At 39.4% G+C, this 14,304-nt stretch overlaps 1 protein-coding gene across 1 annotated transcript in view; it reads left to right on the top strand.

Moving 5' to 3' along the window:
• The window catches only part of STAB1 (stabilin 1), a 335,521-nt gene that overhangs the window by 13,988 nt on the left and 307,229 nt on the right, over positions 1-14,304 (top strand). Inside the window, exons 3-7 of the mRNA XM_029599456.1 lie at positions 2,735-2,850; positions 6,508-6,593; positions 11,745-11,814; positions 12,250-12,345; positions 13,404-13,520. Coding sequence (XP_029455316.1) covers positions 2,735-2,850; positions 6,508-6,593; positions 11,745-11,814; positions 12,250-12,345; positions 13,404-13,520 — 485 coding nt within the window. The remainder of the gene's footprint in view (positions 1-2,734; positions 2,851-6,507; positions 6,594-11,744; positions 11,815-12,249; positions 12,346-13,403; positions 13,521-14,304) is intronic.

Raw genomic sequence — 14,304 nt, 5'->3', positions numbered from 1 at the left:
GTGCCTTCACTCACATGCCAGGCCCCACGCCAGGTCTTGGCATCTCAACAGTCAGCCACACCACTACGTGCGTGCGCGTGGACCAGCTGCCCTGATATGGGTTTGAGGGCGGGCCCCAGTTCCGTGGCGCACCCTGATTGATAGGATGTTAAAAGGTAGTTCCTGGCCTCACTTCCTTGCCTTGGCAATCGAATCGGCGTGCTTGTATCTGCTTGCCTGTTCCTAGTCTCGTTCCAGGATCCTTCTGTTGAAGTTCCATTCCAGCTTGTACCTGCCTTCCTGTCCTGCTTGTTCCTGTCTGCGTTGTTCGTCTCCCCGGTCTTACCTCGGACTGCCCTTCTGGTATAGACCTCTGCTTGTTCCTGACTCATCTGCCTGCCGCCTGCCAAAGACCTCTGCTTGTTCCTGACTCGTCTGCCTGCCTGGCGCTTGCCAAAGACCTCTGCTTGTTCCTGACCTGCCTGCCTGTCTGCTGACTGCCTAAGACCTCAGCCTGCTCTTCGACCTTGCCTGACCTCTGGATCTTGACCCTTGCTTCGTTGACCACTCCTCGGACTGATTCCTGGACTTTGAACTTGCTTGCCTGACCTTGCTTGATTCTGGCTCTGTCCCTAGCCTTGTTATCACCAACACTCTTCTGGTTCGCTCATCTCCAACCTGTTCCCAGCTCGAAACCGATAGCGCTCTTCCTGCTCCTGTGAGCACGCCAGACTCTGACACTCCCAGGAGACCCTGCGAGGCCCACCTAAGTCCCAGTGGCCCGGGTCCCTACGATCTCCTCCCGGGGAGACTGCGGGCTTCCAGTGGTGAAGATCAACACTGCCTCTGTCTCCTCTCGTGCTCCGCCCCCTGTGGTCGGTTCTCGCACTGCCACAGGCCAGGGGTCCACCCCCGAGCGCAACATCTAGTCCTTGAAGACTGTAAAAAGGTCCTCTTTACCGAAGAACCAAAAATATACATATGTAGCATTCTAGTTATTTAATATTTAGGAGCAACATTCTAAGGTATATCATGCATGCAAAATGGAACAATCTTTTTTTTGGAGACAAAAAGTGTTAAGTAAGAAAATGATGCAATAAGAACTTTGACCTTATTAAAAAAAAAAAAAAAGCCATATTGCTTGCAAATACCTCACAAATGATAACTACATTGATCTTGCAAACCAGACTTGTTTGTGACCCTGAAGGGGGTATAGGTGGTTTTTCTTGTACTAGAAAGCTATTTTTCCTACTGAAGAAATTAATCATAAAAATGAAATACAATTTTCTATATATTTGCATTTGAGGTACATGAGACTAGTGCAATGGTCAGAGTTGTTTTGTTTTTCTTGTTTGTTTAATGTTTGTCTATTTTTGAGCTGAGGAGTTCTATTTGCAGAAGCATGGTATCACCATGGTTAATGAAATCAGAATTCTTCTGCTGAAGGTAATTTGAGAATGAGGCTTTGACAGGCAATTAGGAGGTTGCAGCTTTCAAACTAACAACTTTACACAAAGAGATGATTTTTATTTGTTATTTATTTAAAGGTTATAAACCACCTATCAGAATTCCTAGGTGGTTTCCAAGCAAACATTCATAAATCATAAAACATGGAGCAAATCTAAAAGCATAAAAAAATAAATATAAAACAAACGTAGAAGCATTCATAACTAAAACAATTCATAAACAAAAAAACAGGTATCAGTCCTCCAGAATGATGACATAAAACACCAATACATGAACAATACCCCATCTAAGCCAGTACAAACATAACATTGTTGGAATTAGACAGCACCTTCATCTTCCTAGTACTGTCTTCCTTATGAACCATAGGTGTGCTGAAATTGACAAGCCTTGACCATTTTCCTAAACTTTAACATAATACTTGTTATTGTGTTATTTCACCTTCTTCAAAAACAGTTGTGTTATTGAAGAAGGTGAAATGGCATTCTCTAGGCAATGCAAGAGTAGAGTGTAGAATCTATCTGGGATTCAGTTGCCTTGTGTGTGGATCAGATTGTCTCATCCGTTGTTTTGGGAGCAGAGAGCAGCCATCTTCTGATTTTTCTCTCCTGCAAAACTCCTTTTTTTTTTTTTGAAAGCTCATATTAAAACTTGTCATAGAAATGTGTTATATTATATTAACTTTTTGTCACAAAAAATATAATCAAATTTATTAAAATGTTGATCTACAAGTCAGTATTTTCCAATAGGGGCTGATTCCCTTTCTTTTTTTAATCATCATCTACAATTGGATTTGATTGGATCCCCAAAATCCAATCGTAGATCACTATCCAAAGAGCACCACCCCCTTTGAAAATACCTGGGTGGGGCTCTGCCTTTTTGAATAGTAATTGGCTGAAACTTAGATTGTGATACTTTCTACGTTTGGTTGCGAGCCCTGCTACTGTACAAAGGGTAAGGATTATTTTGGCATTATATATGCACTGTCTTCCATTTTTCCATTTGTCTCTTTCCCTGTTGATTTCCTACCTATGATTCTCAACCCAGTCTTACAAGAGCCCTTAGCGAGTCTGTTTTTCAGGATATCCACCATAAACATTCATGAGATAGCTTGGGCATGCCCTGCCTCTCTTGCATGCAAACCTATCTAATATATATTCATGGTGGATATCCTGAAAAGCAGAGTGGGTAAGGACTCTTGTAGGACCACTGCATGTACGCCATCTCTCTGTGACTGTATCACATTCCCAAACTCGTATTGTGGGACCAGTTTAATTTCTTTCTGTTTAAGTTATACAGTGAACATGGGAGGTGAAATCCTCTCCCTCTCAGGCTGTAGACACACTTGCCAGAAGGAAATAGTGGAATATGTATGCTCTGATGGATTCTGGGGCTCAGAATGTCATGGTAAGTGTCTTACATGAGCATCTGCACCTAGGAATTCATAATGTTAACACGCACAAACTCTTAAGAGGTGCCCTGCTTTTCTAACCTGTAATTGGACTTCTTTTAGTCAGCTTTATATTGTCAAGACCCTTGAAAGGCTTTGTTTTCCCAGTTCCAGTCATTCCTGTCCATGTCTAGGCATGATTTATATGCATTCCTGCCCCTAGTCTTTGCCAGACTCTCTCATTCATTTCAACACCACAAGATACAGGCATGCCAGTATTTAAACATTATATATTCAGAAATTTGAAAATTACAAAATATTAAAGGGGAACTCATACGGTGAAGATGTCTAGACAGAGAAAGTGTTTGTTTATTGGACAATAAAGATTTTAAAAATATTCTAGTTATTATGAAAGGCTGGTCACTTAGGCCTGGATTCTCTAAGGTCTAACGGGGGAGGGGGGGGGTGAAGCGGGGGGGGGGGGGCGTCCCTTTTCATGTGCGATAGCGTTAGAGAATGACCCCCTTAGAGACCAAAATTAGCTGAAACAGGGGAGATAGAGAGAGAGACAGACTCTTTATAAGGCCTATATAGTAGTCGTCTCTATTTAGATCACTATAGGAGGGCCAGCTAGTAACTCGAGGTGAGGTTTTGGTGGTGGTGTAGGGTTTTGGGGCCAGTTTTATATACAGAGTGAGATGTACGAACAGCATAGTACACCTCAGTGAAGATTTGACGTCACTTGGAGTGAGGAAAGTCACACAAAGATGAGATTTCTACAGTGTTCTCTTGCCCTAGCTTGATAGACTTTCTACCAGGGTACTATCAAGCTAGGGCGAGAGAACACTGTAGAAATCTCACCTTCCTCACTCCAAATGACATCAAATCTTCACTGAGGTGTACTATGCTGTTAATAAGTCTTACTCTGCATATAAAACTGGCCCCAAAACCTCACCTCAAGTTTTTAGCTGGCCCTCCTATAGTGATATAAATAGTTGACTACTATGTGTGCCACCCTAGAGGCTCTCTCTCTCTCTCTCTCTTTCCAATTCCGATCCTTTGATTGCACCATGCAGTACAATAACTATTGCGTTAATGCCATAATGCACTTTGATGAATGACCCTGTTAAGTCTGTACTTATCCAGCTAAGTGGTGGCAGGTGGCCGCAAATAGCCTCTGCCACTTATCAGGATATCTGCTGAGGTTACCCATTCTCACTTAGCCAGATAAATACAGATTTATCCAGCTATCTGGTCTTGCTCCAGTATTCTCCGTGATATGTTTCCAGGGATACTCCACTTTCCTGAAGTTAAAATGTGTGGTCAGTTTGTGCTGACTGCACATTTACCTCCTGATGCATTAGCATATCACGAGCTTACTGGATCATGAGTTAAAAATATATTTAACCTGTGTGTTAGAACTGTGCTCAGAAATCCAGCACACAGGTTATTGCATCGGCCTGCAATTTTGTCGGGGTTTACAACTAAGTATGAGGCAGTGTGATATTTACCATCCGCCCGGTCATCAAGTCATGAGACTGAAATGTGATTGCTAAGTTTCAATATAAGCTTAGCTACAGAGTTTAAATTTCATACATTGCTTTTGGGATACGTTACCATCTGAAGAGTCAGCTAAGCATTTTCAGTAGATATGACACACTACTTTGCATTAAGACATTCTCATTTAATGCTTTGCCACAGCAATTGACGAACAGCATAAATTGATGAACAGCGCAAAGGCATAAATTCGTTTTGAGACAGTCAAGTCCATTTAAACAGCATAGATGCTTGCCTTTTCTTTATGAACAGTTTTGTCAAAGCACTTTTCAATGAAGCAAGCAGTGAGGAGTTACAAAAGTAACATTATTTGTCAACAAATCGCTGCAACATAGTTTCATCAGTCATACAAACTTTTTGTTAACCTTATGAACATTGTAACATCATTTTTCAACAAAATCTTCAGCAGTAAAAATTGTTGCAGTAATTAAAGAGCTTTATGGTTGTGACCAATTCAGGTTTAATAGTGCCGTTAAAAACTGTTCAGAGACACGTATCCAGCTTTTATTAAAAACAAAAAATAATAATTAAAAATTACAGTTCTTTTGAATAACAATTAAAATTGCATTTAATAAAATAGTTTAAGTAATTTTATTAAAAGTTTAAAATTAGAGATTATAAGACCAATTGGCCACAAGAAGTTTCTGTTGTTACAGATCTCCTGCCAATACTGAGGTCTTATCTCTACAAAAATTCTATTATTAACATAAAATTCACAATCATAGTCAAATTACAGATATATTTCATCCATGTTAATTATAATTTTTAATATCTGTAGCTAACATTCATTCACATAGCTAGTTAATTTTTCCTTTTTGATTGTATACTAGTTATATCCCTTATTTTTGTTTGTGAGTTATTGCTATCTGTCAACAGCAAGGAAAATATGTTTTCTCTGCACTGACAGTTCCTTCTGGTTTTTTCACCTCCCTTTAGGTCCTATTCTTGTCTTGTAGAAAGAGTACAGCATAGATACTCTTCTCCCCTTTTTAACACTGAGTCTGCAAAGAGAAAAAACGATTCTTTTGCTGCTTCTTAATGAAAGAACCTTGCAATGAAGGAGTTTAACCCTCTCACTTGCCATTGGTTGCCTGTTAGGTGGTGGGTCCAATATACAGTTAAAGCCCTCATTTAATACACAGAATAATATATGATGATGTTGATTACTGGCTTAACACTGTGCTGGGGATCTATATACCTTCACACACTTTAAGATCCGCAGGGAAATACTTGTTAGAGGTTCCCTCTGTAAAGCTTGCACACTTGGACTTGTAAAAGAGAGAGAGAGAGAGCCTTTTGGATTGCAGATCCAGATCTTTGGAACCCATTACCAGAACATATTCAGTCGACTGTCTGCAATACTACATTTGAAAAAGCTTTAAAAACTTCTCTGTACACACAGGCTTATAATTTGGGATCTTCCTTATGAATTGCCAGGCTTCGTTTTTGTTCATTTCCACCTCTATGTGTCAAACCCAAGCTTTGCTCTTAAGTCCCTTAGGGTACATGCAGCTTAATGTCTGCACATGTTGTTTGTGATGCATAATTGTATGCATTAAAAATTTTTATGAATATTTTATTTTATGGACTCTGCCTTGAAATGGTTATCTGTGATAAGTGTAGACAATGAGTTTTAATACATTCAAATTTAATTCAGAATTCGGATAACCTTGTGCAGCCATATGAGGATGTTTCTCCTACAGTTCATAAGGAGACTGACTGAAAATTAAAATAAATAAATGAAGTAACATTCTGAAGGTCCTAAATCCAGTGACGGAGGGAGGGTTTTCTAGGAGCCTCAGTCTGAGGTAGTTGACTACCCTGCCAGCCCTGTGTTAAAGTACCTAACGTTCCCTATCACAATCTAATTATCAGAAAAGTAGAAGGGGATTTTTTTTTTTTTTTTGTGGGGAGGAATAGGACAGATTAGTCTTCTAAAATAAGTACCTGATATATCCAAATAGATACCTGGTCAAGCAGGGGGTGGAAATTTCTTTTGTTCTCAGTCCCAAATTTGTAATGTGATGATATATTCTGTTCCCAAACTCAGTTCATAATGCATCTAATATTATGGTATTAGCATTTGACTCAGTGACTTATTCATATTGCTTTGTCAGAATGCCCGGGTGGCTCTCAGCTGCCCTGCAGCGGCCACGGTACATGTCTGGATGGGATAACAGGGAATGGAGCCTGTCTGTGTGAGGTGAGTAAATTGGCTTCATTTATTTACTTATTTGATTTAGATTTACCTCAAGTCTTTTCCTTGGCATAGCTCAAGACGAATTGCAGTCAGGTTCAGTAGATATTTTCCTGTCCAGACTCACAATCTAAGGAAATAATTTTCTAAAGGATTTAGGTGCGTAAAAGGGCTTTTGAAAATTGCTACATTTACATGTGTATCTCCTTTGAAATTTTACTGAATTTTCAAAAGGTTTTATGTGTGTAACTGGACTTTATGCATGTAAGTGGGCTTTTGAAAATTGCTTTTACATGTGAAACGTCTTTGAAAATTCACTCCTGAGCTTTTGTACTTGAGGCAATGGAGGTTGAACTGACTTGCCCAAGATCAAAAGGAGTGTCAGTAGGATTTGAATACTGGCTTCCTAGGGTCTTATACTGCTCTAACTACCATCCTCGATTCTCTATGTTATAGTAAGCCCAATATCACACACTTGTATTCCACAACACAAAATTGTCATTGTGTCTTTGGTTTTTCCGCCTTTATATTGAGGGAGAAGTTGTTTGACATTGAGAAGGTTCTCACAGGGACAGATAAATTCTTCATAGACCCCAGGACAACTAACTAAATGGTATAGTTAGAAATCAGAACAAACACAGAGCCAAACTGCACTCAGCAATCAAATCAAATCCTTGAGATCTTAGAGTACAGAAGGAGCCACTTTTACATGCTGAGAACACTGACTTTGTCACCAGATGGAATCAAATTCTAAATAAATGTTCCTTTGATTTATTGTTAATTATTGAGACTACCAAACAATTGACAACCACCTTGAAGGAGGAACTGGATGCACAGTTTGAAGCTATTAAGAATAGCTCACCATTGGAACTTTTTGAACAGCAACATTTGGAATTTGAAGAAAATTTGGAAAAGTTTAAATGAGACTTAAAATTATCTAAATAAAAGAAATTTCAGAGAGACAAGTATGACTATAAGAAAGGATTCGTATATCAATGGATGTCCTCAAACCGTACACAAAAGCGGACAGTAACCTTCGCTCAGACGTCCTCAGATGAATCCTCAGGAGAAGAAGCACAATCCAGCGCTCGCCAGACTTCTCAGAACGATCAGAGACCTACCTCAAATATGGCTACCTCGTCTTATCCATCTGTAGATTCTTCTTCTTTCTTAGATTCGGGCCAGCCACAATGTGGAAATCGGGGGACCCAATCTCGGGGGAGCCAACCAACATCCCAGCTGCCTCGTGTAACACGTGTAACGAGACAGCAAACAGATCCATGGCAAAAGACATAGAAACATAGAAATGACGGCAGAAGAAGACCAAACGGCCCAGCAAGTTTTGCACTTTTCTTTTTCTCATATTTATCTGTTACTCTTGGCTCTTAGTAACCTTTTGATTCTATTTCCCTTCCACCCCCACCATTAATGTAGAGAGCAGTGTTGGAACTGCCTCTAAGTGAAATATCTAGCTTAATTAGTTTGGGGTAGTAAGCAAGCTACACCCATGCTTATTTGTTTACCCAGTCTAAATAATTCAGACCTTGTTGGTGGTTGTTTGCTTATTTGATTTAGATTTACCTCAAGTCTTTTGCTTGGCATAGCTCAAGACGAATTGCAGTCAAGTTCAGTAGATATTTTCCTGTCCAGACTCACAATCTAAGGAGATAATTTTCTAAAGATTTATGTGCGTAAATGGGCTTTTGAAAATTGCTACATTTACATGTGTATCTCCTTTGAAATTTTACTGCTGTTGAAGCAGAGAGCTATGCTGGATATGCCCTCTAATATATCAGCAATATACGATTATACTGCATAGCACAGCAGTATAATCGTATATTGCTGATATATTAGAGGGCATCACGCTCAAATTCAATGGTAGTCATTAAGTTTGGAGAAGAAACACTGATCAGATAAGTTCGTTTTATTTATTTGAAAATACAGCTGACAGCTAACAAATTTGGAAATCATCACTGGGTGAATTAATGCATATACAAAATTTTTTTTAAAAAATTAGGATTGACCGATGATTAAGCATAAGGCAGAGTGACAAAGTAAAAAATATATCTACCACACAATGATGCCTAGTATGAAGGTCAATTACCACTGCGTTTGAAAAGTTGAATAAAAAGGAAAAGAAGGTTCTTTATATCCCAATTTATATAATAGTTTGAACCTTATTCCATCCATAACAGTTGGTCTTTCTGAGCCTGTTGCAAGTATTACTATGTTATTATTTACATTATTTTTACATAATTTTCATTATTATTTTACATAATTTTCATTTACATTATTTTTACATAATTTTCAAAGCAAAAGTACACATGTACTTTTGATTTGGAAATTATATGTATTTTATTTAAAATACCTCAGTCCCATCTATCTATTATTTTAGATGGGTTGCAATAAAAACATACATCATCATCAATAATAATATTTAAATAAACCCAAGCCAGACAGAATAAATCTAATATCACATTGGGACAATCCATCCTGTGCAATGAAGGAATTTATCATTCCCTATATGCCTGTTCAAACAAAAACCTTGTAGTCTTTTTCTGAAAGATTTTGTGCAGGTTTTAGCCTTCAAGTCCTTGGATAACGAGTTCCAAAGGGGTCAGGCCAGCAACAGCAAATATGCTCCCATGTTTCATGCAAACTAATGTGATGGAAAGAAGGAATTTTGAGAAAATATCATCCCTGTGAATAAAACTACTAAGTGGGAAAGTATAGTTTCAATGACAAAATGATCCAAGCCATGTAAAGCTTTGAAAATCATCAATTTGACCTTAAACTTGATGAACCAGATGACTGAAAGCCAATGCAATGACTGTAATATGGGGGAAGAATATCTTCTCAAAATGACATGCCCATAATCAGACAAGCATTTGCATTTTTAATTACTTGTGTAACTCTAAGTGTGGTACTGGAAGACCTAAATAAACAGCATTGCAGTAATTTAAACTACTGAATTCTGAACTACCAGTCGAAGGGGTCAGGCCATAATAAAGGCTTAAGATGATGCACAACTCTCAATTTAAAAACAACTTCTAAACAGTTTGTTTAATATGAGGGTTTAGCAGCAGTGTAGTACCCAAATTTCTGACCATCTGAGTTATTGGTAAATGCCAATCCTTATAAATGAAAAAAGATGGAATATTCTCATGTGAAAACTGGGCTAAGTACAAGATCTCTATATTTTGATGTTTAATGCCAACTTGTTTCTCAGAAACCATTGCCCTAACATATCAATAACACGTCCTACCTGTTGTGGAGTCTTCTCTATCAATGACAGGATAGGTAATGAGAACTGTATATTATCCATGTATAGTTTGTAATCTCAGTTAAGAATGGCCAGGACCCTTCATATAGGGTGCATATAAAAGTTAAACAGACTGGCTGAATGAGCAGATTCTTCTTGAATACCTGTTTATAGCGGAAACCAAGAAGAGTGGTTATCTGCCACAGTGAAACGTTGCAAACCACAGTCAAGATAGGAGCAGAACCAGGCCAGGACTTTGACACATTCCCAGTTCTTCCTGTCTAATCAATAAAATGTCATGGTTTAAAGTGTCAAAGGCTGATGAAATGTCCAAAAAGACAAGCAAAATCCCCTGACCTTCATTGAACACTCTTCGAAATTAATCAAGACTGGACACCAATGTGGTCTCTTTGCTGAAACCAGCACAGAAGCCAAACTGAAACTGATCAAGTATTGGATGAGTACTCAAAAATGTATTGGTTGCTTTTGAGCAGCTCATTCTATAACTTTTATAAGAACAGGTAGCGATCATTAAATTGGTCTATAATAAGAGAAGTTAGATGAATCAAGATTAGATCTTTTCAGGGCAGCTATCACAATGACTTGCTTTAGTTGGATTGGGAAATTTCTCTCAGAAAAGGATAAATTAACTACCATTGCCAAGAGATTGCTAAGTCTTTCTACATGACCTCTAACACAACAGTTGAGCAAAGGTTTAATGAGCATGTTGAATTGCTCATGGCTGCAATAGTCTCCACCACATCAGAGCTTGATACCTCTGTGAAAAGAACCCAGTCATTTATTTCTGTATCTTTTGGAAAAAATAGTCCATCAACTGTTCGCAGGGTAATGGAGTAAAGTCAACCATAGTCTGTATAAAAGGCTGAGTTACATGTTTCACTTTACTAAATAGCTCTTTAAATGAATTCCCTGCTTCCTGAATCTTGTTGGTGATTCTTAACTAAGAACTGATATTCGCTAAGAAAGGATGAGTTACTGATAGCATCAATCTCAAATTTGGTTTTCCTCCATCATCGATCAGCGCAACATAGCTTGTGCTTTTGCTCTTTTAACTTGTCGTTAAACCAGGGCGCACGCCTTCTAATTAGTGTAAAGTCTGCAGGTGAAAAGATCCTGCAGGCTTTATTGCATTTGAAATTTACCCTCCCTGAGAGCAATTTTCAAAAGCATTTCCATGAGTAAAATAGAAATGGGCTTTTTAAAAATTGTCCATGCAACCTGTGGGTAGACTTACACATTGCATAGATCCTGTTCACACATACATTGACTCAGACAGAGCAGAGGCATTCTTAGTAGTGGACCTTGGGAGATGTTTGTACTTAACGAACATACTTTTGATTTTTAAAAAGCCTGCACCTACATTTTCACAGCGAATCGTGCGGACATTTTTGCAGGTATAACTTGTGCAGGTAGGCTTGGTGGGATAATGTTCACAATAGATTTATGCAGGTAAGTCCATTTTTGTAAATGGTATAACTTGTGTATGTATTTTCTGGCTAAGTTATGTGTGATGTTAGAACATTACCCTGCTGGGATACTTCCACTGTTTTATGTGCGGAAATGGCTCTTAAGATTGCTCTCTAGGAAGACAACTTTTATACTGGCTGCTTAGCTGCAAAGTCTTTCTTTTACTGACTAAAAGCAACACATGGTGTAACATTCCCTGCCCCCAGGAACAGCTCTTCTAACGGTGGAGTCTCGTCTCACAATGTGTGTACTTTCATCCACACACAGTGAGGACAATTTTAAAAAAACTCATTTTCACAGGCAAAAAAGCATTGTTTTACCCCTGGAAATGGCTTTGAAAATTGCCTTCTATATGACAGTATCTATATTATAATAATTCTAACTGTATGTTTTGGAAATATTTATAGGAGCAATACAATGGCTTTGCATGTGAAGAATGTGCAGATGTTAACGCTTTTGGCCCCGACTGTAAATCAGGTGAGCTAAAATGTAATAAAAGAAATGTTTGGGAATGCTAAAAATTGTTTCCCATCCTTTACAATGGGCGGTGATCAGGAGCAGCCTTCTTGCTTTCTCCCACATCCCTTCCTATCTTTGGGCTTAAGTACTGCATGGACCTCATTTAGCAGAGAGGACAGGATTCAGCGTTGCTTCCAATTATCTGGCTTGAGCTGACCTCAGGCTTTACAGTGGCAGTCTCCATCATCAGCCTTCCAGGGACCTGGGAGAACCATTTCTCCAGCACTTCCAGTGGCAGCCAGCTCAAGAAGCAAGAGCTAGAGCCAGGGCTGGGGAGTCAAATTCAGGTGTATAGTTTGGCAGCTGAGTTGTCTGATTTTCCAACATCAAGAAGGCATGGCAGCACTGGAGCTTCAGAGAGTAGAAATAATGGTATGATTCCATTTGTTTCAGTTTGCAAGTGCCAACACGGCATCTGCAACAGTGGAATTTCGGGCAACGGGAGCTGCATCTGCCATGCAGGGTACACAGGAACAAATTGCGATCAAGGCAAGTATCAAGGTCTCTTGTTAAGTTGTAGGTTGATTTCCCATGTGTGAAATGTTGATTGTGTATCTTGCATGTTTCTAATTTTTGGTTTTTATAGTTTTTAATGTCAGTATCCATTTGTCACTGAAAGGGAAGGTTAGGCTGTCTTTCTCTTATATACAAGCTCAGGTGCACTCAGGGTGATGTGTCTAGAGACTGCATGTCTGCAGTACATGTGCTACTTGCACATGGCACGTCACGCATGTTATTAGATTAATGAAGCTTTGCATTTCGGTAAGGATTTGCACACAGAAAAAATCCTGTGGTACAACTCTGATATGAAGCTGGGAGGGGAACTCTTGTCTAATTGTGAGGAGATCACTAAACAACTACTACATAGGCAAAGTTCATTCCAGCGCAGGCAGCTGGGAAATGAAGTGAGGGTCAAAACATCCCCTCAACTTGTAAACTGCTACCTTGCAATTCCAAGGAGAAGAAAACTTATAGTCCAGTAATAACCAGAGCCAGCCAGACAAGGTCAACCTTTCCAAGAACTATGGGGAACCTGACCAAGAATACCTGAAACTCACTGGCTGCAGGAGTTTGCAATCTCTGTGGATCAAACTCAAGTAATGTACTAATCCAGGAGCGTGGCATTCCAGTCCTCAAGAGTTGCGATCAGGTGTAGTTTTTTGGAACATAGCAATGATCATTTCTAAGACATATTTCTATACATTCAGATTAAGAATCCAGTTAATCTGCATGTCTTTTTTGCCCTATGAAGCAGATCTGTTGGTGACTTTAAAGAGCCTGAGTTACCCATATCTGTGGTATCCATTTCTATGCAGATGAGGAATGCCAGTAAATATGAGTGGGGGCGGGGGGTGTGGGGGTGGATGGGGGGAGGAGTAAGAAGTTCTGTACCACAACATCCTTGATTCTCATGATCTGGATCTGCAAACATTGCATTCCCAGTGAGGATTAGTTAACCAGTTCTTTATACAACAATGAAAGTGTCTCTTTGTATTATGTGATGATTCTACCTTAACAGCATATTGTCCCTTTTCTTTATATTTCAGACCTGCCCTCTTGTCAGGCCTTAAACTGTGGAGATAATACTCGCTGCATGGAAGAGGGTGGCAACGCTACGTGTGAATGCATGCCAGGGTACAGCCTCCTCAATGCCACATGCCAACGTGAGCCAATGTTACTATTATAGCATCCTTAGATATCTGCACACTGCTGCGTATGTCTAGTAGTGTATTAGAAATAAATAGTAATAGAATAATAATAGCAGTCTCCAAATGGAGCTTAGGTGAAGCAGTTCCAAGGCTGGTCTAGGTGCATCTATTCCAGCTTGCAGTGTACTTTGAGTTTCCAAATCTGCTAAAAATCAACTGGCACAGAAATCAGATTTTATTTTTTCAGTGTGAACAGATTCAGAATTTTCAGATGTTCCTCCCTATGGCTGTGGAAGAACAGGAGTTGGTTGAATTACAGCTTAATTAAGACCTATGATTGACAAGCAGTTTGATAGCAATGAACATCTCCCAAACTTAGTATCTCTTGTGGTTCTTGAGCAATAATGAGATTCATGGTCTCCAAAGAAGATCATCAAATATCATGGCAGGCAGCACACCCCCTCCACTAGCCAGCAGCATGCACATAAACTCAATTTTCCCTGTGTTGCACACACAAACTTATGGGTCTATTCACTATGCCATGGTATTTTCCCCAGTGGTGAAATACTGCAGGGAAAAATTACCATAGCTTAGCTGACCCGAAAGAATAACTGTGCAAAGGCGGCTCCACATCCCGGGCTGCCATCTTTTAAAAGGCCTGAGTGGCCTATGTACTGCTTCCCACCATAGACTAAAATCCCCTGGGGAGGTGTTAATTTAGACACCACCCCCCACCCCCACCCCCCATCCCAACCCTCCCTTCCTCTCTGCTGCCTCATGTGGCAGCCAAATTTGAAAA

This window comes from Rhinatrema bivittatum, chromosome 4, assembly GCF_901001135.1.
Source record: "Rhinatrema bivittatum chromosome 4, aRhiBiv1.1, whole genome shotgun sequence".
NCBI lineage: Eukaryota > Metazoa > Chordata > Amphibia > Gymnophiona > Rhinatrematidae > Rhinatrema > Rhinatrema bivittatum.
Note: the sequence above shows the minus strand (reverse complement) of the source record. Positions and strands in the feature narration are given on the sequence as shown.